This window comes from Schistocerca nitens, chromosome 8, assembly GCF_023898315.1.
Source record: "Schistocerca nitens isolate TAMUIC-IGC-003100 chromosome 8, iqSchNite1.1, whole genome shotgun sequence".
NCBI lineage: Eukaryota > Metazoa > Arthropoda > Insecta > Orthoptera > Acrididae > Schistocerca > Schistocerca nitens.
This window is the reverse complement of record NC_064621.1, coordinates 245,948,834-245,973,168: the sequence shown is the minus strand read 5'-3', so window position 1 is coordinate 245,973,168 and position 24,335 is coordinate 245,948,834. Positions and strand designations below refer to the sequence as shown.

Sequence of the window (24,335 nt, the reverse complement as noted above, 5' to 3'; positions counted from 1 at the left end):
TCGGTGATAAAACATTATCAAGGACGCGTGTGTTTGCCTGGCATAAAAAGTTCAAGGAAGGACAAGAACATGTGAAAAATCAGCAACACGATCGCCATCCACGGACCAGCATCACAGACAAAAACATTCGTGCGGCTAAAGACATTATTGACCACGATCGACGGGCGATAGTAACAGAAATTGCACAAAAAGTCGGAATCAGTTATGGGAGCTGTCAAGCAATCATCACAAACGATCTGCAATTCCGTAAAGTGTGTTCCAGATGTGTCCCTAAACTTTTGACCGAAATTCTGAAGTTGAGACGTTTGGAGGTCTGTCAGAGGAAGAAGGTCATGTATTTTTGAGTAGAATCGTCACCTGAGACGAAACGTGGTTTCACCACTACACTCCACAATCCAAACAAGCCAGTAAGGAGTGGCGGAGGGATGGGGAGGCGGCACCAGTGAAAGCTAAGACTCGACTGTCAGCTGGCAAGGTTCTTTCAACCGTTTTCTTCGATCAACGACGCATTTTGCTGATTGATTTTTTGTATGAGCGACGAACTGTCAGTGATGGCTACTACTGCGAACTGTTGAACAAGGCGAGAGTTGCATATAGCCGCAAAGGACGGGACAAATCTATTCGGCAGGTCATCCTCCTCCACGACAAAGCGCGACCCCATACTGCAGCTCTAACTGTCTCCGAGCTACAGGAAGTGCACTGGACTACACTTGACCATCCTCCTTACAGCCCGGACTTACCGCCTTGCGTTTTCCATTTATTCGGACCACTTAAAGAAGCTCTAGGAGGGTGACGATTTGAAGATGACGAGAGTGTGGAAGACTTCGTGCGCAACTGGCTGGTGACACGATCCAGTTCTTTTGATGATGAGGGCATCAAAAAGCTGCCCTTACGCTGGGACAAATGCATTTCCAAAGCGGGAGACTATGTGGAAAAATAAATTATAATTGCTTCGAGTTTTTCAATAAATGAATTTAAATAAAAAATAAAATATCGTTTATATTCGATCCGCCCTCGAGCTTGTTATTTTTTCCACATTTGATACTGTCCTCCAATCCGAACTTCTGTATATTTAGCCAGTAATAATCCCGCCATCGACGAGACGTTACATCCTAATCCTCCTCTCTTCTTTAACTTCCTACGGAAACAAACAGTTTATACGCAACCAAACTAACTTCGCTGTGTATTGTTTCAACCTACGTCTGCTCCAGCAGATCCATTCCTAAACAAAGCTCCACTCCAAAAGAAAGCTGCCATCGAATAATAGCTGGGACTAAATCACTGTGCACACAAATTCGAAAGTCGAAATCGCAGGTATTAGCAACAGCCGCCCCTGTATCACGAGCATTTGCGCTAAAAAGACAACGTCTGTATATTAAACACAAAACTTGCGACACTCCACGTCTAGGTACCGCTGGAACAGAGTTCTTCCTACCACGAGACTCCGCGTCCAAAGCCGATCATGCTAGCCCATGATAATTCTCATCGGTTGTGCCCTTTCTATAGTTCGCAACAAGCTGCCACCTAGCAGACCCACATTCGTAACAACATCTGTTGACGATTATACATTATTCTCGGATTTTAGGTATGCGCCTACCTCTCCGACCCCCTAAGTCAGTCGACATAGGGAATATCAGCACCGTGCAGGTCTTCCGAAACTCCTGCTGAAAGGAAGGATAATTTGGGTTTAACATTCTGTTCACAACGAGGTCATCAAGAGACGGAGCACATTATCGGATTGGGGAAGAAGTCAGCATGCCTTTCAAAGGAAGCATCCCGGTATTTGCCTTTAGCGAGTCAAGGAAATTACGGAAGACCCCAATCAGGATGGTGAGATTGCGATTTGAACTGCTGTCGTCCTGAAACGAATACAGTGTCTTCTTAAAACCGTGCTACATTGATGCATATTATAAAATTGGATGTATGTATGTTCCACATCTCCTCCTAAACCACTGGATCGATTTCAACCAAAATTGGTACATATATCCCTTACTGTTAGACAACAATCTCTGTGGGGATAAAAACCACTTACCTATCATAGTTCAAGAAATATGACGTCATCAATAATGAAATGCGTGAAGAACTGTTGCATCATGCATGACGTTTAATTTTATTACTTCTGTGCTACTAGCTGTATTCGCAATAAATTTCTCAGACAGTATCCACATTTGTCACCAGATACACCTACAAATTTATGTCACGATACCACACACATTGGAGGAGATATGACGTCGTAAACACTGAGATGCGTGAAAAAATGCGCATGACGTATGAAGTCTTAACGCCTCCTACAGTCGAGAGAACTTAAGAAAATCCGTAGCACATGGCAGCCCTTTTCATAGCTTTCAGCTCCGAAGCACAAATGGCTGTAGGCGAAAACTGTAGCCGTGTATAGAGCTATGAGGGGGTGTTACCATAGAAACGTTTACAAAACCGCGTTGTAGAGAGATGAAGCAACTGCGCTCAGCATACAGAAATTATTTTATAATTTCCAAGATGTTTTCGATATTACGCTACAAACGTGTTTCATTTTTTGTTTTGGTTTCTAACAGAAAATTGGCAAAATGGATACCCGGCCAATGTCAGGCTTGTCAGCTAGTAGCTTTCATAAAATTGTCTTTATTAATTTGTAGCTACTTTCAACCTCGAGGTCTTCATTCGGCAGAACTTCTAAAAATGTTCGTGTTCAAAATATCATGTCTACAATTTACAGATGTGTGTATATACCCCTATAAATAAAGAAAAGTGTCCGTTTGTTTGTTTGTAATTCATACTAATCTAGAATTTTAGTCCAATCTTGATGAAATTTTGCACACTTTACTTTCAAGACCAGAGGAAGATCACTGTCTACAGGGTAATTTTTTTCCACCGTGTAAAATCTCTGGGAATTGATCGGTGAGAGGATACGGAACAAAAAAGGTCTAATGAACTTATGTCTGGAAATGCAATGTTTCCATGCAAGAGGTCATTTATTCAATCATACTTTGTAACAGAAACCACGGTCTAATAAGCGCTGTATCATGCAGCCAAAATCACACTATGCATAGTTTGCTCCTAGAGGGTGGTATTGTTTCTCATACGCCAGACCCTAGCTCCTCATGCAATAGCAATTGTGTGCAATAGCAATAGCAATAGCAATGTTGTGTCCGATTCACTTCTCTTGCTGACTCATCTTGTACCCAATGGTTCCATATTCGAATGGAGAGCTTTCCAACATGGTGTTCACTTACGGAAAGGCAAATGGCAACGGGCGGCGGGCAGCATGGTTGTATCAGGAGACATATCCCAGACGACGGCAGCCACAGCATTCAGTGTTTGCAACAGTGTTTCGCTGTTATCTGAGACAGGGTCGTTTCAGGAAGCAGGAAATCATGAAGGACGTACCCGAGATGTTCGGACACCAGACTTGGAGGAAAACGTGATTAACACTGTGGAAGGTGATCGCCGTGTCCGCACCTGGTAGTTGGCCCGCCAGTGTAGGGGAAGCCAGACGAAAGTGTGGGACATTCTCCATGGCAACTGTTACTATCCTTATCACTTACAGCGTGTGCAGGGCTTACTCGTGGAGACTTACACGTCGGGAGAAGTTTTATCACTCGTTTCTTTACCAGGCGACCACGATTCCGGGATTTGTGTTATCCATCTACTAACTCACAGATGAGGCCACCCATACGCGGAGTGGTATCTTCAACTTTCATAACAGTCATCTCTGGGATAATATGCAGAACCCCATGGTAGGGCGACAGCGAATCATCAGCATCGGTGCAGGTGGAATGTGTGAGCCGGGATAACTCGCGACCGTACTTTGGAACCAGTCTACCTTCCACGCCGCCCGACAGGCCGGAAACATCGGCGTTTCTTGGGGATGACTTTGCCTCCCCTGCTGGAATAAGTGCCGTTGATGATTCGAAAGGTTATGTGGCTGCTGCATGGTGGTGCTCCAGCCCACTTCGCCGTCAACGTCCCGACGTATCTCAACCGTTTCTTCCTTGGTCGGTGGATCGGACGAAGGAGTCCATTTGCACGGCCTACTCGTTTACCGGATGTCAGCCCATACGATTACTGGTTATGGGGCCAAATCAAAAGTATCGTGTACGCAGAGCCCATTCCAGAAGCGGAGACACTGGAGCAGTTTATTCATGCTACCTGTGACAGTGTTCGGATGCAGCCTAGCCGAAGTGAATGTGAAAGACAGAAGATGCTTTGGCACGTATACGCATGCGTTGAGGCATATGGAAACCATTTTCAGCACATAGTGCAACTGTGGCTGCATGGTATAGCGCGTATTAGAGCGCAGTCTCTGTAAAAATGTATGATTGAATAAAGGGTCTCCAGCATGAAAACCATGCATTTCCGGGCGTAAGATCATTAGAACTTTTTTGTTCCGTATCACCTCATCGATCAATCCCTAGAGTTTGTACACTGTGGAAAAAAATCGCCCTGTATGTAAGATTTCGTAATCTGGCTTGAAACATGTTTGTGTGTAATATATCAAGGGGGAAGGTTGTTACCAAAAGTCTCTTTAAGATCACCTAATGAACTTTTGGTCAGGCGTAGGCTATATGATTTTTTTGTTTTAGTACACACTACACGTGTATGCATATATATTCAGACATCTCGAAAAGTGCTTGACCGATTTACTTCAAAGTTCTTGGTCGACTTGCTTCAAATTTCTACATTCTGATGAAATAATGAAAAAAACTGAATGAAGAATTAAATGCTCAACAAACGAAATATATCGTGGTAAACGGACCGTAATTACTCCTGTCGCGAGAATAAACTACATCAGGACTATCCGTCTTGGAAATAGTACCACTTGATCGCGGGATGAGCGAAAGCTCATAATTTGACAGAAACATGATTTCAAACTCTTATTCTGATAAGTTGCCGCTGTTACACACGACATATACCGTAGAAGATATTTCAGTCTATGTTTCAGAGTTGTTTTTATTATTCAAGTCCATAGTGCTACTCAAACGCTTTGGCAGGTCGTGGGTACAGTACCAAGAACAGTTGCTAGACCGCGGGCCGATCAAAAGACCGAACAGAACTCGAGGTTTCCCGAACTGTGACGTAAACTGTTCTAACAGTTCGAGTCGCAAAAACAAACATAATGTCTGATGGGATACCGCAATCACTGGTTTACAAGGTTACTTATAATCCGTCTTGACTGCAAAAATGTTTATTCACATGACCGGTTTCGGTTCCTCTCGAACCATCTTCAGATCTGCAATTTCGGTTACATGCGTCCATGTGAGTTCGAGTCGCGCTCAAACACAGCCCTAGTTGAAACAGCAAAAACTGAGCTGAAACAATGGAAGGCGAAGTCTCCAAAAACACAATGAGATATTTGTCGGAAAATGTAACAACAGCTGGTGCAAATAATCATTTTTTCATACAGGTGAAGATGTATTAATTCGTCGCATTCCGTGGACACCCAGTTATTCAAATATGCCATTCAGTTTAAAGCGACTGCAGTTTACATGGGGACTGCATTTGCTACGAGTGTCAAGAAGGCACTGGGCCAATCTAAAGATCTCTGGCAAAGTCGGACGCCGCAACTTTTAATCTACCGAGTGATCAAAAAGTCAGTATAAATTTGAAAACTGAATAAATCACTGAATAATGTACATAGAGAGGTACAAATTGACACACTTGCTTGGAATGACATGGGGTTTTATTAGAACAAAAAAAAATACAAAAGTTCAAAAAATGTCCGACAGATGGCGCTTCATCTGATCAGAATAGCAATAATTAGCATAACAAAGTAATACAAAGCGAAGATGATGTTCTTTACAGGAAATGCTCAATATGTCCTCCATCATTCCTCAACAATAGCTGTAGTAGAGGAATAATGTTGTGAACAGCACTGTAAAGCATGTCCGGAGTTATGGTGAGGCATTGGCGTCGGATATTGTGTTTCAGCATCCCTAGAGATGTCGGTCGATCACGAAACAGTTGCGACTTGAGGTAACCCCAAAGCCAATAATCGCACGGACTGAGGTCCGGGGACCTGGGAGGCCAAGCATGACGAAAGTGGCGGCTGAGCACACGATCATCACCAAATGACGCGCAAGTGATCTTTCAAGCGCCATTTGTCGGACATTTTGTCAACTTTGTTTTTTTTTATCTAATAAAACCCCATGTCATTCCAATCATGTGTGTCGATTTTTGCCTCTCTATCTACAATCTGTATATTGAGCAAGCAGTAAAGGAAACAAAAAAAAATTCGGAGTAGGTATTAAAATCCATGGAGAAGAAATAAAAACTTTAAGGTTCGCCGATGACATTCTAATTCTGTCAGAGACAGCAAAGGACTTAGAAGAGCAGTTGAACGGAATGGACAGTGTCTTGAAAGGAGGATATAAGATGAACATCAACAAAAGCAAAACGAAGATAATGGAATGTAGTCGAATTAAGTCGGGTGATGCTGAGGGAATTAGATTAGGAAATGAGTAAAGGAGTTTTGCTGTTTGGGGAGCAAAATAACTGATGATGGTCGAAGAAGAGAGGATATAAAATGTAGACTGGCAATGGCAAGGAAAGCGTTTCTGAAGAAGAGAAATTTGTTAACATCGAGTATAGATTTAAGGTTCAGGAAGTCGTTTCTGAAAGTATTTGTATGGAGTGTAGCCATGTATGGAAGTGAAACATGGGCGGTAAAGAGTTTGGACAAGAAGAGAATAGAAGCTTTCGAAATGTGGTGCTACAGAAGAATGCTGAAGATTAGATGGGTAGATTACATAACTAATGAGGAGGTACTGAATAGAATTGGGGAGAAGAGGGGTTTGTGGCACAACTTGACAAGAAGAAGGGACCGCTTGGTAGGACATGTTCTGAGGCATCAAGGGATCACCAATTGAGTATTGGAGGGCAGTGTGGAGGGTAAAAATCGTAGAGGGAGACCAAGAGGTGAATACACTAAGCAGAATCAGACGGATGTAGGCTGCAATACGTACTGGGAGATGAAGAAGCTTGCACAGGATAGAGTAGCATGAAGAGCTGCATCAAACCAGTCTCAGGACTGAAGACCACAACAACAACAACATCTACATTATTCCGTGGTTTATTAAGTTTCAAATTTATACTGACTTTTTGATCACCCAGTATATTTAACGCTGTGAATGTAAGTCGTCCTGGCGCATGGCCCTTCGACAAGTTTGGAATAGAACGGGCGCCAGCACGCAATGGGCAGGAACGGAGGAAGGAATCCGGCCGTGACCAGTTCAAGGAAAACATCGCAGCATTCGCTTCAGCTATGCAGAGAAACAAATCAGGACGGCGGGACGGAGAACTCGGCCCCTGAAGAGTACGGGTCCAGTCTGGCACCCACTGGGCAGCCTCGTCCTGCCGACACACAGTGAGTGAGTGAGTGGAGGGGCCCCGAGGCAGCGCAGTGCATGCGCCCGCGGCGTGCTGTGGTCCCCACGCGAGCTGCTGCCTGCCCTGCCCAGAAGAGATGGTGGGGTGCGTGCGCCGGAGGGGGGAGGATTTGGCGACGGAGGAGGGGCTGAGGACCATGTCTAGCGGCCGTCTGGCGGAGCAGCCAGTCCGCGGGTTGGTCGGCCAGGCGGCACTCGGCACTCCTGCAAGCTGTCACAGCTCCTCATCTCACCACACCTCTCACCCGCAGCCTCTGCAGACGCCAGACATGGTGAGCGACCGGCCTCGCTCTCGGGACAACCCGGCTGCAAGGCGCAGCTTGGCGGTGCGCAGCGCCTTGCAGCTGGGTGCCCGGAGCCTCATAAGCATGCTTTATCAGTCGTGGGGATGGAGAGCGTCCAAAGCTTTTAATGGCTGTAAACTAGCGTAAGCTAGTACTTCTCATTTCCACATTAAAATTTACATTTGTAGTTAAAGTTAGCTGTGTATCTTGGAGGAAAAGAACCTAATAGTACGTGATGTTCACCAGCTCGGTTTCACAAGCCCCAGGTCTCGGGATCGAATTTTTTCCGTTCCCACATAATTCTAATATCATATTTTTTATTAGTGATGAGTGAGTGTGTAAGTTATTAGTATTTAATGATTAATTCATTATTTTCACAATCTTCGTCCTGAAGAAAGGAGAAAAAAACTTTTTTCGTAAGAAGATTTGAAATAAAAGATGGATACACAAGAACTTTCGGACAAATCTTCAGCACATCACATAGATACTCATAGGTAAATAGTGAAAAGGTGTATGGAATGGCACGATCGTGTAAAATCAGTGGAAGGAACACTTAGATTCGTTAGAAGTGTTCTGGGAAAATGTAATGCACCTGTAAAGGAAACCGCGTACAAGTCACTAGCGCCGGCCGGGGTGGCCAAGCGGTTAAAGGCGCTACAGTCTGGAACTGCGTGACCGCTACGGTCGCAGGTTCGAATCCTGCCTCGGGCATGGATGTGTGGGATGTCCTTAGGTTAGTTAGGTTTAAGTAGTTCTAAGTTCTAGGGGACTGATGACCTTAGAAGGTAAGTCCCATAGTGCTCAGAGCCATTTGAACCAAGTCACTAGCGTGGCCTATTCTAGAATGCCGTCCCCGTGTTTGGTCAGTTTTTAAATATAAATAACAGCAGATATCGAACAAATTTCGAGCAGCGCTGCTAGGATAGTAACGGGTTGGTGTAGCCAATACGAAACTTTAACAATAATGTTCAGGGAACTTAAATGGGATTCATCAGGTTACCATCCATTCAGAAGCCTGTTGCACTCAGCGACTGTTATCGATTGACGTGTAAATAATAGATTTCAGCTATCAGTCGTCCTTTTTAAATTTTATTGGCAGATCTGCCAACAAAATTGAAAAAGGACGACTGACAGCTGAAATCTATTATTTACAAGTTAAATGGGATTTTTGGAAGAAAGACGACACAGTTCTCACCAAATTCTGTTCGATAAATTTTGGGAATCCGTATTATAAGAAGGTCCGCCTCCATAGCTGACATGGGGAGCATACGAACTTCCCCTCATCGATCTGATTCGTGTTGACAGCGTATGTAGGGCACGACTGGGACTGCGAAATACGTGAACAGGAAGACGCAACTCTCAACCGTTTTCGAGAAAATATTTGTATATGGTCTGTCCTAGCCAAGGAGTCCGTAGGCCAGCGTGTAGGAGTCGAGTTTCACAAGCGCTAGATTTCTGGATCGAAACTTGCTTCTTTCATTCCCACATGTTTCTAACAACATATATGCTTGGTACGCCAGGAGACTGTATGATTGCGAAGAACCGTTTATGGATACAAATCAAATTTTTTTCGCGATAGATATATTGAAAAAACCATGCACATCCAAAAATTCGGCGTCCATTACACGTGTTGTTCATCGCAATAATTATCGTTTTCAATATTTTTATGATTAGCATACACATGATTTTTGCAGTGCGCCGTAGATTACACATTACACTTGTCACAAATGTAGATTTAATAATATAAGTAAAATGACTATATTGACCTGTCCGAAAGTTCTTGTGTATCCATCTTTTATTTCAAATCTTCTTACGAAAAAATATTTTTCTCCTTTGTTCAGGACGATGATTATGAAAATAATGAATTAATCGTAAAATACTGATAATTTACACACTCACTTATCTCTCATAATAAATATGATGTTAGAATTATGTGGTAATGGAAAAAACTCGATCCCGAGACCTGGCGCTTGTGAAACCGAGCCCTTAGACACTCACCTACGCACTCCTTGGTTAGGAGCGGCCATACAAAGTAAATGAGCACGCCTGAAATTTTCAAAGTCGACTTTCTCGAAAACGATTTAGCGTTGAATCTTCTTGTTTAGCTATGTTGAAGTCTTAGTCTTTACGTACACATCTTATCAGAGCGAATCAAATAGGTGCGGAGAAGTTCGTGCGGTCCCCTTATGAGAGGTCAGCGAGTGTGTCTGCCAGGCGGAGGACACAGGTTCAATTCCTGGCACCTCCTGGGATTTTACCGTGGTTGGAGACTGGAACGGGATGCTTTCGACCTAATTCTGCCTACTGAACAGGCGCCACGTGGCACAAGATGATAGGGCAGCCGGCCGGCATTGCACGGCTCTGGGCCTGATCGCAAAATTTAGTTTTTTTTTAGTTTTCTGTTACTAGTAGAGCATTACGCTGCCAACATCGTAAGTATATCTTACGTAGAGATCATGACAACAAAATAAAAATAATTATGACGTGCAGGGAGTCATATAGACAATTTTACCATCGTTCAAAACGCAAACGGAATAGAAAAGAAAATCGATGACATTGGTATGATTTACCCTCCGCCATACCCTGTCCAGTGGCTCTCGAAGTACATACGCAGATGTAGGTCAATGTATAAGTAGATTTAAGCAACGGAATGACAATTTCACTCAGTAGCGGAGTGTATTTTTCTTAAGAAATTGCCTGGAAGATGAGTGTCATGTTGCGGACGAACTTAACGTTTCAAAGACAATGTTTTTTCCATCTGCGCTTAGTTGTACGACCATTGACCACAGACAGCAATGTTATGGGTTCGAGTCCCGGTCGAGAACAATTTTTTAATCTGTCTGGAGATTTCTAGAGTTGAACCATAAGTAGGACAGTGAAGCGTGATTGGGTAGCTAATCTGATGCGCGCAGCTCCTACGAAAGCGTTTGGATTCGGCCCCGAGTTCGTTACACAGCTTTAATGTCATGAAGACTGAAAAAACGCGTTCCGACCTATTGGTACCCACTAAGTTACCTTACAGAGGGGTAAATATAGAACCGCCACTGGCACTGGCCCATTTGCCACCCCATTCGCAGATATTACGCTGGGAGAGCAATAGTCGCGATTCTTCCATATACGCCCGAAATGTTTCCAATCATCCTGCAGGGCGCATTATGCGGGCGCATGTGGTATGAGACGCTTAGGCAGGTACGCGACCACACCGGGGAGTTGTTGACACGCAGAGCGCGATTCATTATCCTGTTACACTGCACGGTGAGTCATTCAAACACACGAAAGGAATTTCGGGAGTGCCTCAGGGAAAAGCGAGAAGATCACAACAGTTGACGCAGTATGATAATGGCGCATTGGAAAGTATTATTAGCAGTGGCAGACATACGGAGCTGGCGCTGTTGTACAAATACATGTTAAACGCCAAACATTATAGTAATACTTGTTCAGGAGTGTGTCACAGCCTTACTTCGTGATGCAGCTCACAGTAAATTATTGCTTTTCACTAAACCTAAAAACGTTGATTCCGCCCACCGTTCAATCAATCACTCGCAAAACGAGGAAGGAGGGAGGCTACATTTAATGAGTGCTAGACCATTTGGAGTAGGCAAGCGAACGATATTGGCCTGTTTTAGGGAATTCGCTACAGTTGATTTAGGTATGCCTCGAGTACCGAAATCAGTATGGCAGAGCAGAAGTTTGAACTCAGTTACACTAGGATACTAATCTTATGTCTTATCGCCTGCGGCACTACGCTCTGTAAATGTTTGGGAGAACTGTTTTATCCGAACTAGGTGGGACCGTCGATCACCCGTACAAATGCAAATCTGCATAATCTTGAAATCCAGAAAAAAATAAAATGATATGTCTTAAATACCACATACGTTATTTTTACTTTCAAGTAAAGACAAAAATTACACTTTTTTTTCATATAGATGTAGACCAGACATTGAAAAAAGCAGTGAGTATTATATATATTAAAATAATCAGAAAGTTTCTTTTGAGTTAGATTCGTGTGTCATTTAGGCAGCTATTTCACAAGCAATACAGAGTACTTCGGCCGTAGTTTTCCCGCCTGGCATTTCAAATTAACCAGCTGCGTTGTTATCTTTTTGTCATAACCTCTTCAGAGCGAGCGCCAATTTCGTCAGCTAATCCATCATTACTAATACCATTGTCTACAGTCGAACGAACGGTGATAATTTCGTCATCAGAAATCATACCGTAGCCAATGTCATTACCATTTTATAGTCTACGTCTATAAAACCTATGCCTGGACTTCCGGAAATCTTAGGAGTGCTTCAACGCTAAATTCAATAGCAAAGTATTTCAACAATTCTCTTTTATCCATCGTATGCAGTTCATCTAACTTTTGGTCAATGGAACCCACCACCTTCACTTTTTCTGGTGTCATTTTACACCTGCAACAAACTGTACAATCCAATGTGAACTTGTTAGCTGACACCTTACTAGACTCTGTGTATGCCAGTTAGTTGGATCTAAATTTAACGATTTTCGCCGTAGGTTCTTGATTCTATTATCTTCTGAGTATCAACAATTGTACCGTCACTGTACTAAAATACAATAAAAGATGCACATGAACCGGAAATCCAGATAGGACCGGATAAACGAGGTTCCATTATACCAATTCATCAAGATTCACACGCAGAAAACGCAAATGATTGACTTGCTCCTTTACCCTAAAACAGGGATAGTCCGGTTTCCTTTCCAGATACTTCTTTCAAAATTCTGAACAGCAAGCAGATGCTCAAGTTTGCAGGACTCGTAATGTTGGACTGAGAGCAGCAAGTGTTTGTTAGGAGAGGTAGAGCAAATGGTCACTGGCTTGCTTGGTGGGAGAATTTAAGTTTCGCTGTAAAACTTGAAACGTCAAATTTGATGAAAAACATACAGTGTTTCGTGACGACTTCCAAGGAAGGGTGTTCAGACTTGTCAACAACTAGTCTTCAGCTAGCTAAATGTCGCTTTTATGTAGATTATGTAGCAAAAATTTATAAAAAAAGATAGCTCACGCGGTGACGCACAAGCAATTCCCAAATTCTCATCCTTGTATTAAAGAAATGTGTACTGCACCACGAAAAGTATCCTCTTCCGTGGAGATTCAGTGCTCCGTACAGATATATAGGAAGTAAAACGCTTCTGTACTAGAATTTCCTTCGGGGTATTAAGAGAAGTCCATCCCGTGATGCTTAGTGTGCTTCTCGCAACTTTTTACACTGGTGGCTTTTCAGCATTTGCGTGACGCTGATTAAACACTCGTGTGATTTTTCGAGCAGCTACTCTTTGGATGTCGTCTTGATAAGTCAAGTTTGTTTTGGGTTTTACGCGGAAGAAAAGTTCTCAAGAATTGGTCCGAATGATGATTTTGTGAGCGACAGCCTTTGTCGGTTAGTTCCTATTTCTTCACGGCATAGATGGCTTTCTTGGAAGCCTCTTTGTGTTTCACTCCCGTAGCAGATCCCTGTGGTTGATCAACAATGGAGGGCACCAGCAGTTTCGGATCTTTTCTTCTATTTACATCCTTTACGTTAAATTTACTTGCGCTGAAATTGCAGATAAGAGTGTTTACAACAAGATCGATCGCCTGCACGTCGTTCCGTTTTTGTAGCCCTGTGACCACTCTACATACATCCGCGTCCTTAGCGAATAACAGCAAAGACTCTCCAAAGCTATAAATCATTCATTTATCTTACATTAAACATTGTTCTATTAACGGAAGGAACGCCCGTGGTCTAGCTGGCATTAGGCGTTTGTGCGAGATGCTATTAATAATCATCATACAAGTGGCATTGCGTGTCTGCAGGGATCCCCGATATTTACGACAAACAGGTTATTTTTAGTACTATGTCCATCCCCAGCAACTGTAAGAATATTTATTGGAAAAATCAGCGAGCGTCAAAAACTAACAGGAGTATGCAACGTACTACTGGACAAATATGGTATTTGTACATGTACTTTTATCCATATGGCTACAGCAATGTGCTGCATACGGTTGTTTATTTTTGACGCTCGCCAATGAAACGACAATGCTAATCTTATGATGAAGGGCACTAGGTGTCTGAAACAGGTCGAGAAATGAAATATCTTTTATGCAACTGGTTGCTGATTTATTCAAAAAATAGGTTATTGTTTATTTCTAGGCTTAACACATTCAATATTTCTGCTGTTTTTCTTCTGGTGCCAAACAACTGAGATTGGCGAGCATTTTTGTCGCAAATCACATACGTCGCGTAGATCTGTGAATCATTTGTGCCCTCCTTTCTTTGTAAAATTTCGATACCTCATGTTAATCGTGTTGGTAGTGTCACACATTCGTGCAGATTTCTAGCAAACATTTTATTCCAAATAATTTTAGGTAGCAGTGGTCTATAAAAATTTTTGTAACGTATTTAATAATTACTATTAGTCTGTATACAGTATGTAGTGTCCATTTGCAGTATTTTTCGAGGTAAACATACTACTTTTTGTTGTAATTACAGTAAATTCACTTCAGACTTATGTTTCATACATTCCAACTTCTAACAATTGGCTTCGTGCCATATATAAGATTCCTAAAAGCGAGTCATACAAACAGACTTCACTGACAAAGAAAAAAACCAGTGCATTACATGATATCTCCTACGTACAGTAAGACGAAACTGATTATTAGTTGTAAATTTCACTTTAGCCGTAGCATATTCCTTGATTAACACTCTTCATTTCTGCAATCTCACAGTTAATTCATTGCTTAATTCATTGCTTCGTGTAGAAATTATGTTGTTATGGTTAATGATGAACGGTTAAAAAGATTGTCTTACTAATTTTCCAGCGACTTCTGATTTTATTATTTTTCAGAGTGCTATACCTGCATGTTGCCGTCCTTAACGATGATGACATGTTTACTGATGATGGCCTTGTGAGCCGGAAAACAGTTAACAAGATAAATAAATTCAGTTAAAAATCCTCACTTTGTTTTGTACTTAAATATGAATTTGATCTTACCAAGCCGCGCGGGTTAGCCGAGCGGTTGGGCGCCTTGTCACGGTTCGCGCGGCTCCCCTCGTCGGAGGTTCGGGTCCTCCCTCGGTCATGGGTGTGTGTGTTGTCCTTAGCGTAAGCTATTTTAAGTTAGATTAAGTAGTGTGTAAGCTTAGGGACCGATGACCTCGGCAGTTTGGTCCCACAAAACCTTACCATAAATTTCCAAATTTTGATCTTCCTAACAACAGAAGAATTCATTAATGCATCAACTTCGTTTGTGGAACACTAACTATACTTGAAACAATTACGACGAAACATGTTTGGCTGAAAGTGTAATCAAACGTTTCAATACGTTATTTTTAATATGTAGTATTCCAGTCATACGTCTTCTTTCTTCGTTTCGACCAACTAGGACCACGTCATTTCGAATGTGTCTCTTTCTGGGCTTTGACTACCGCCCGTTGATCCAGCATTCGTTCCGGCGTTGTTCTTTTTCCTCTCAGGTCCACGCCTTCCCTGTCTTCAACCTTTTCTGGAAGCCTGGATATATTTAGAAGAAATTTCCAATTCTCGCAGATCATTTTTAACTACAGTCTACCATGCCTATTTGGTTTTCTTATTTTCAAAGTAGGTTAAGATTCTTTTAGATACCCTTCCTGAGTACATTCGTGTCACATAGCCATAAAGACAGTCCTTCTTTTCCGAATTGTGTCACTCATCTTTTCGAGATGCTTAACGGGGTGAAGTCTTCCCCCGGTAGCTGAGTGGTCAACGCGACAGAATGTCAATCCTAAAGGACCGGTTTCGATTCCCGGTTGGGTAGGAGATTTTCTCCGCTCAGGGACTGGGTGTTGTGGTGTCCTAATCATCATCATTTCATCCCCATCGACGCACAAGTCACCGAAGTGGCGTCACATCGAAAGACTTGCACCCGGCGACCAGTCTACCCGACAGGAGGCCCTAGTCGCATATTTACATTTTAACGAGGTGAACAATAAAAAATCTGACGAATTGCAGGGACGGGTCCCTAACTGGAAATGGACGAAACGAGGTCATATGAACATGTGTCCGGAAATGCATCGTTGCCACGGTAGATGGCGCTGACGAATGACAGTTCCTCTGACCACGTGCCGTGTGTTCCTTTTGTCCTGCAGGCTGTGTGACTGACGCAGCGTACTGGAAGCCCCAGAATGGTCCGGTATTCGTGTCGGGAACAAGCCGAGATGGTGTATGTGTACGGCCAGATAGATGGAACCGATCGAAAGGCAGCACTGCTATACCAAAACAAGTACCCTCACTGACACCAACCACATCACAATATTTTAAGCCCTTTTTGGGCTTTTTTGTGAGCCGTGGGTCCTTTCAGACAGACAAATATGCAGGGAGGCGGAGGGCTGTTCGTACACCACAGTTGGAGGGCCGGGTTCTGCAGGATGTTGAGACGAACGCTAGTAGAATTTCCAGGCAAGTGGCCCACCAAAATGGCGTAAGCGAAAGTACGGTTATGTGCATCCTGAATGACAGCTGCTACTATCTCTGTCACCTACAATCCCGTGAATGCCACTTTGATCAGATGGTCTGTTGAAAAGTGCATGCGATGCAGCTCTGTACTGCGTTCCGGGACAATCTGATATCATTGAACGCACACCGTCCATTTCCGAACACGTATACATAGAGCCTTTTTTCGTCCATTTCCAGTCAGTAATCTGGCCCTGCACTTTGTTGGTTTTATCATTGTTCACCCTGTATAATTCGTGGATATACGAGCTATTTTCTTTGATGGGACCCAATATCATGATCGCGGTGACTTCAGTACAATTATCGGCATTGAAGAAAAGTGAAATTTTTGTTCTCTCGTCGTATATTTCTTTCAATTAAATTCTGTTCTATACTTTGGTTGTTCTTTCTACGTGTGGTGCAAGTTTCATCGGGATATCTTACTTGTCAGTGACCTATCACACGGAAGTTACTTTTGTCATTAAGTTTTGCTTTCTAGTGTACCTGAAAGCACTTTGTATATCAAAAGTAAAAATTACAAAAGGGCGACCAAAATTAGAATACCAAATCAGTCTACGTTAAGTCATATCAATAATGTGGCAATACATACGTTAAATAAATAAACTGTTTGGATAATCACAAACCCTCAATTTTGTTTCTTTTTAGTATTAAATTTCTAGCGTGCAACGAGACGAGCGACAGCAAATTAAAAAATATATCTCACTGGTATAAGCACAGCTCTGGAATTTTGTAGGTGTGTAACGATCTAGCATTGCTCCCCTGTGGATACATACCCGTAAATAAATCCCACGATGGAAGAACATGTAGGAAAACATCGCAAAACACGAAATATATGCGTCCACTGCAGAGTAAGCACAGTCTACCACAAGCAAAGACAAGGGCCCACGCAGGAGCTGCTTGTAGATGAACATACTATGTAAACTGAGGGTGGAGGGGGAAGGCCGGAGGGAGGAAAGAAAGGAAAGAAACTGTTGATATCAGCTGCATCGAGACTTTATATAGGACCAGCGGCGATGAGTGAAAATGTGTGCCGGCCGGTGTGGCCGAGCGGTTCTAGGCGCTTCAGTCTGGGACCGCGCGATCACTACGCTCGCAGGTTCGAATCCTGCCTCGGGCATTGATGTGTGTGATGTCCTTAGGTTTTTTTTTTAGGTATAAGTAGTTCTATGTTCTAGGGGACCGATGACCTCAGATGTTAAGTGCTCAGAGCCATTTGAACCACTTTTTTTGAAAATGTGTGCCGGACTAGAAATTGAACCCAACCTCCTGCTTTCCAAGCAGTTGCATCAGTCACTGTGCCACCTGGACACAGCGTTTATTGCATTTGTGCGGACTATCCCGACACGATGGCAGTTATAAGAGTCGAGAGACATGAAAGGGAAGCAGTGGTTGGGAAGGGAGTGAGACAGGGTTGTACGCTCTCCCCGATGTTATTCAATCTGTATATTGAGCAAGCAGTGAAGGAAACAAAAGAAAAATTCGGAGTAGGTATTAAAATCCATGGAGAAGAAATAAAAACTTTCAGGTTCGCCGATGACATTGTAATTCTGTCAGAGACAGCAAAGGACTTGGAAGAGCAGTTGAACGGAATGGATAGTGTCTTAAAAGGAGGATATAAATTGAACATCAACAAAAGCAAAACGAGGACAATGGAAAGTAGTCGAATTAAGTCGAGTGATGCTGAGGGAATTAGATTAGGAAATGCGACACTTAAAGTAGTAAAGGAGTTTTGCTATTTCGGGAGCAAAATAACTGATGATGGTCGAAGTAGAGAGGATATAAAATGTAGACTGGCAATTGCAAGGAAAGCGTTTCTGAAGAAGAGAAATTTGTTAACATCGAGTATAGATTTAAGTGTCAGGAAGTCGTTTCTGAAAGTATTTGTATGGAGTGTAGCCATGTACGGAAGCGAAACATGGACGATAAATAGTTTGGACAAGAAGAGAATAGAAGCTTTCGAAATGTGGTGCTACAGAAGAATGCTGAAGATTATATGGGTAGATAACATAACTAATGAGGAAGTATTGAATAGGATTGGGGAGAAGAGAAGTTTGTGGCACAACTTGACAAGAAGAAGGGATCGGTTGGTAGGACATGTTCTGAGGCATCAAGGGATCACCAACTTAGTATTGGAGGGCAGCATGGAGGGTAAAAATCGTAGAGGGAGACCAAGAGATGAATACACTAAGCAGATTCAAAAGGATGTAGGTTGCAGTAGGTACTGGGAGATGAAGAAGCTTGCACAGGATAGAGTAGCATGGAGAGCTGCATCAAATCAGTCTCAGGACTGAAGACCACACACACATCCCGACACGCCTCTCAAATAGTTCAAATGGCTCTGAGTACTAGGCGACTTAACTTCTGAGGTCATCAGTCGCTTAGAACTTAGAACTAATTAAACCTAACTAACGTAAGGACACCACACACATCCATGCCCGATGCAGGATTCGAATCTGCGACCGTAGCGGTCGCTCGGCTCCAGACTGTAGCGCCTAGAACCGCACGGCCACTCCGGCCGGCGACACGCCTCTCAGACGACCTACATTCTCACCTAGCGCCACCTATCCGTGTCCTCCGTGCTCGTTACTTTGATTCCCGCAGAAGGTCGAGTATCATTGTGCATCCGCACTAATGGTTGTGGATTCATGCTTCATGAAGGTTTATCAGTTATACGTAGGCGTGGTGTTCGTTCTTTCGGATGTGTCCGGGAGAACAGACACCAAGCATTCATATAATTGAGGATGAACGCTTCGTACACGCCGATACTTGGAACAAGCAGTGCCAGAGCAGTGTTTGTTGGTCGGGTTGGATTCGGCCCGCACTCCATGCGGCGCTGGTCCCCGCTATTTGGAGCAGCATATGAGCTGGCCGGGGCGCCTACGGACGGCCAGATGCCTCCGTTAATAGCCATCAAGGCACCACTTTCATTGTGCACTCGGCCGGGACCACTGACCTCGTCCACCAGCGGTTTGGCCAGTTCAGTCGCCTCCAGCGCCAACGTGCTGTCCGATTCTCTGCTCTGCAACATACACTGACGTGACGAAAGTCATGGATTTGCGACACGCACATACAGGATGTTACAAAAAGGTACGGCCAAACTTTCAGGAAACATTCCTCACACACAAAGGAAGAAAATATGTTATGTGGACATGTGTCCGGAAACGCTTACTTTCCATGTTAGAGCTCACGTTATTACTTCTCTTCAAATCACATTAATCATGGAATGGAAACACACAGCAACAGAACGTACCAGCGTGACTTCAAACACTTTGTTACAGGAAATGTTCAAAATGTCCTCCGTTAGCGAGGATACATGCATCCACCCTCCGTCGCATGGAATCCCTGATGCGCTGATGCAGCCCTGGAGAATGGCGTATTGTATCACAGCCGTCCACAATACGAGCACGAAGAGTCTCTACATTTGGTACCGGGGTTGCGTAGACAAGAGCTTTCAAATGCCCCCATAAATGAAAGTCTAGAGGGTTGAGATCAGGAGAGCGTGGAGGCCATGTAATTGGTCCGTTTCTGTCAATCCATCGGTCACCGAATCTGTTGTTGAGAAGCGTACGAACACTTCGACTGAAATGTGCACGAGCTCCATCGTGCATGAACCACATGTTGTGCCGTACTTGTAAAGGCACATGTTCTAGCAGCACAGGTAGAGTATCGCGTATGAAATCACGATAACGTGCTCCATTGAGCGTAGGTGGAAGAACATGGGGCCCAATCAAGACATCACCAACAATGCCTGCCCAAACGTTCACAGAAAATCTGTGTTGATGACGTGATTGCACAATTGCGTGCGGATTCTCGTCAGCCCACACATGTTGATTGTGAAAATTTACAATTTGATCATGTTGGAATGAAGCCTCATCCGTAAAGAGAACAATTTCACTGAAATGAGGATTGACACATTGTTGGATGAACCATTCGCAGAAGTGTACCCGTGGAGGCCAATCAGCTGCTGATAGTGCCTGCTCACGCTGTACATGGTACGGAAACAACTGGTTCTCCCGTAGCATTCTCCATACAGTGACGTGGTCAACTGTACCTTGTACAGCAGCAACTTCTCTGACACTGACATTAGGATTATCGTCAACTGCACGATGAATTGCCTCGTCCATTGCAGGTGTCCTCGTCGTTCTAGGTCTTCCCCAGTCGCGATTCATAGGCTGGAATGTTCCGTGCTCCCTAAGACGCCGATCAATTGCTTCGAACGTCTGCCTGTCGGGACACCTTCGTTATGGAAATCTGTCTCGATACAAACGTACCGCGCCGCGGCTATTGCCCCGTGCTAATCCATACATCAAATGGGCTTCTGCCAATTCCGCATTTGTAAACATTGCACCGACTGCAAAACCACGTTCGTGATGAACACTAACCTGTTGATGCTACGTACTGATGTGCATGATGCCAGTACTGTAGAGCAATGAGTCGCATGTCAACACAAGTACCGAAGTCAACATTACCTTCCTTCAATTGGGCCAACTGGCGGTGAATCGAGGAAGTACAGTACATACTGACGAAACTAAAATGAGCTCTAACATGGAAATTAAGGGTTTCCGGACACATGTCCACATAACGTCTTTTCTTTATTTATGTGTGAGGAATGTTTCCTGAAAGTTTGGCCGTACCTTTTTGTAACACTCTGTATACAGTTGGCGGCAGTAGCGCGGACACAAGGTATTAGAGGACAGTGTATTGGCGGAGCTGTATTTGTGCTCAGGTGATTCATGTGAAAAGGTTTCCGACGCCGTTATGGCCGCATGACGGGAGTTGATAGTCTTTGAAGGCGGTATGGTAGTTGGTGCTAAAAGCGTGGGTCATTCAGTTACGAATATCGTTTGGGAATTCGATATTCCGAGACCCATAGTGTCCATAGTGTGCCGAGAATACCGAATATCACGCATTATCTCTCACAACGGACAACGCAGTGGCCGACGGCTTTCTCTTAACGTCCGAGAGCACTGGCGACTGCGTAGAGCTGTCGGTGCTAACAGACTAGCAAATCTGCGTGAAATAAACGTTACGACGGTGCTGCGAAATTTGGCATTAACGGGCTATGGCAGCAGACGACCAAAGCGAGTGCCTTTGATAACAGTACGACGTCGCCAGCAGCGCCTCTTCCGGGTTCGTGACCACATCGGCTGTACCCTATACAACAGGAAAACCGTGAGCTGGTCAGATGAGTCCCGATTTCAGACGGTAAGAGCTGATGGTAGGGTTCGAGTGTGGCGCACATCCCACGAAGCCATGGGCACCAGTTGTCAACAAAGCACTGTTAAAACTGGTGGTGGCTCCATAATGGTGTGGACTGTGTTTACATGGAATGGACTGCGTTCTCTGATTCAACTGAACCGATAATTGACTGGAAATGGCTATTTTCGGCTACTTTGAAACCATCTGCAGCCATTCAAGGACTTCATTTTTATGGATGCCAATGCGCCATGTCATCGGGCTACAATTGCTCGCGATTGGTTCGAAGAACATTCTGAGCAATTCGAGTGAATCATGTAGCCACCCAGATCGCCCGTCATGAACCCCATTGAACATTTATGGAACATAATCGAGAGGTCAGTTGGTGCAAGAAATTTTGCACCGAAAACATTTTCGCAATTATACAGGCAGCATGGCTCAGTATGTCTCGAGATGACGTCTAACGAATTGAATCCATGCCACGTCGGGTTGCTGCTCTACATAGGGCAAAAGTAGGTCCGACACGATATTACGAGGTATCGCATGACTTTTGTCACCCCAGTGTACACCTACTGCCCAAATGTCGAATGGTATCAAATTTCAGACGTAACACGTCAACATAATTTGCGTGTTGCTTCTCAGAATTAGTCAACCGAGAAAAGTGAATAAGTTCAGGCACCGATTTCGCTCACTCTTTCAGAAAGATTTCGCAGGAGCTATATGGGTACCGGGTAGAATACATATTAACTATACGGGTACAATGAAGTTTTTGACTACTGGTTGTTTTAGTCGCCGCTGAATCTTCTGGGTTGTATGGTTGTAGTCCATTAAACTTTTTTGTTCCTAACGTTTCGTCCAGAGCCGCTTTGGACACCTTCAGAGGTGTTCCTGGTTCCGTTGATTATAGCCGACGAGTCAGACGTCGGAGAGCGACATAAATGCCGTGAGAAGAGGATGTGATCGGCAGATATAATCCTTTTCAAAGATAGAACTTAGATATTGAAATCAGTCTGTCAAACCTTATCCATCGACTTTGTCCATACATCATTAAGTTTCATAGCCTCTGTATGTCCCAGTCTGTCGATGGCTTCCTCATAAAGCCATGTTTAACAGTTTGTAATTATGGATAAAATTCTGCTTTCGGAATACTTCATGTCGTGGTTTTCGTATTGAAGAGCCTGCTCTACCACACCTCGTGTTTCTACTTCCCCTAGTCGTGTTTCTTTACATATGTATGAACTTTTCTGTTTGTAATTTCAGTGTAGACCTTACCACATGTACATGGAATCTCACATACGCTATCGGCCGACAGAGGAGGGCATTTAGCCGTTAGACATCTGAGGGCTTGTCAAGTTTTCTTTGTAGGTCTACAAACTGGACGTACGCTTCAGTAAAGTAGATTAACTTTTAACGAGAGGAAGCTACAGATTTACGTTAGAAGTACCAATAACACAGAGTATCATATGCAAGTCGTCAACAAATTGTGCTGAATCGATCACTTGGTCTAGGAAGCAGAAATTTTGAGTAAGCTTGTGCTTCAGTTTGTGTTAAGATCTTCTCTGGCAAACCTTGAGAAACAAGACATCGATTTAACCTATGTGAGCATACAGAACATTAGATACATCAACTGTCTGAGTGTCCAGTGTTGCCCAGGTGTGTATTAATCCATCTCCTCTATACCTCTCTCTCTATCCACCTCTTCCTCCTCCGTGCCTCTGTGCTTCTCCTCCTCCTTCCTTTTTCTTTCCATTTGCTCCTCTTCTATCTGTCCATCTCCTCCTACCTCGTCTGTCAACCGCCTGCTCCCCCTGTGTCTCCCCTTCAACCACTGTAAGACAATCCCCTTCCCCTCCCCCCCCCCCTCCGCCTCGTCCATCTACTCCTTTCCCCTATCTCTGTCCTTCTCGTCTTCCTCCCTTTCCCTGTCCATTTCATTCATCCCCCCTCTCGGTCCCCCTCTTCCTCTCCCCTCTCTCTTTCTACTTCTCCTCTACTGTTTCTGTCAGTTTCCCTCTCCGCCTCTGTCCATCTCCCCCTCTCTCCTATCTGTGTCCATCTTCTCCTTCCCACTCTTTGTTGTCGATTCCGTCTCCCCCTTTCTCTCTCAACGTTATCATCCCATCTTTCCAGATAGTGTGTAATATTAATACCAAGTTTGGTTGAAATCGATCCTCTGGTTTAGGAGGAGCTTTTTACCTGCGTCTCTGCCCACGTACTTACATGTCAAGTATAATTCACATATGTTTAACACATTTGTACCTCTGTCTCTAGCGAATATTTCCCTGCAGTTTCGTTTCCATGCACCTCAAAATTTATGAAGTCATATCTCTTGAACTGTGTGTCATACAGCGATGTATTTTTGCAAGTATGGGAATACTGTCTGCAAAATGTGTTGCAAATGGAGTTAGTGATAAAGAAGTAATAAATTAAAAGACCATGCCTGATGCGGCTGTTTCACTGCATGAACAGTGAAAATTTGGTAAGTGATAACCTGTTCATCTTTCATCGTTTTGGAAGGAGTGGGGGGGGGGGGAGGTGTAAAGTTGGTTGCAAGTCACTAAGTGCTCTCTTTGTCAAACTCTGGATGAATATAGTCTGGGTAGCGCGCATCGGGAGACACGCTTCTTTTTCAAGCCTACCCCTTTGAGAGGTAGGTGAGTCTCTCCCCATAGTGGTTCTTTCCAGACAGTAACTGGTATTTGTATCAAGTTTTGTTGACATCGATCAGTGGTTTAGGAGGAAACGTAGAACATACATACACTTTTATAATTCTCGTATGTATGGAAGCATATATTTTATGTTAAGAGTTTTTCCATTTCATTTATTTATTTACGTATTTTAAATCGGGTATTGCAATCACAACTGCAGTTCTGAAACTAACAGAGCAACAATGACAGTTCTGAAACTAGCTTTACGAGATATGGCGTGTAAAATACATTCTCAAATTATTTTCCTTGTCATTCTTGAGTACAAACTTCGGCTT

The 24,335-nt window shown here is 43.6% G+C and overlaps 1 protein-coding gene across 2 annotated transcripts in view; it reads left to right on the top strand.

The window, feature by feature from the left end:
• The window catches only part of LOC126198517 (LIRP), a 248,135-nt gene that overhangs the window by 184,378 nt on the left and 39,422 nt on the right, over nucleotides 1-24,335 (top strand). The window contains exon 1 of one of the 2 annotated variants that reach the window (XM_049934900.1): nucleotides 7,445-7,654. The exons of the other annotated variant lie outside the window; for it this stretch is intronic. Coding sequence (XP_049790857.1) covers nucleotides 7,460-7,654 — 195 coding nt within the window. The 5' untranslated portion in view covers nucleotides 7,445-7,459. Of the gene's footprint in view, nucleotides 1-7,444; nucleotides 7,655-24,335 lie in introns of those variants that run through there. 2 annotated transcript variants of the gene reach the window in all.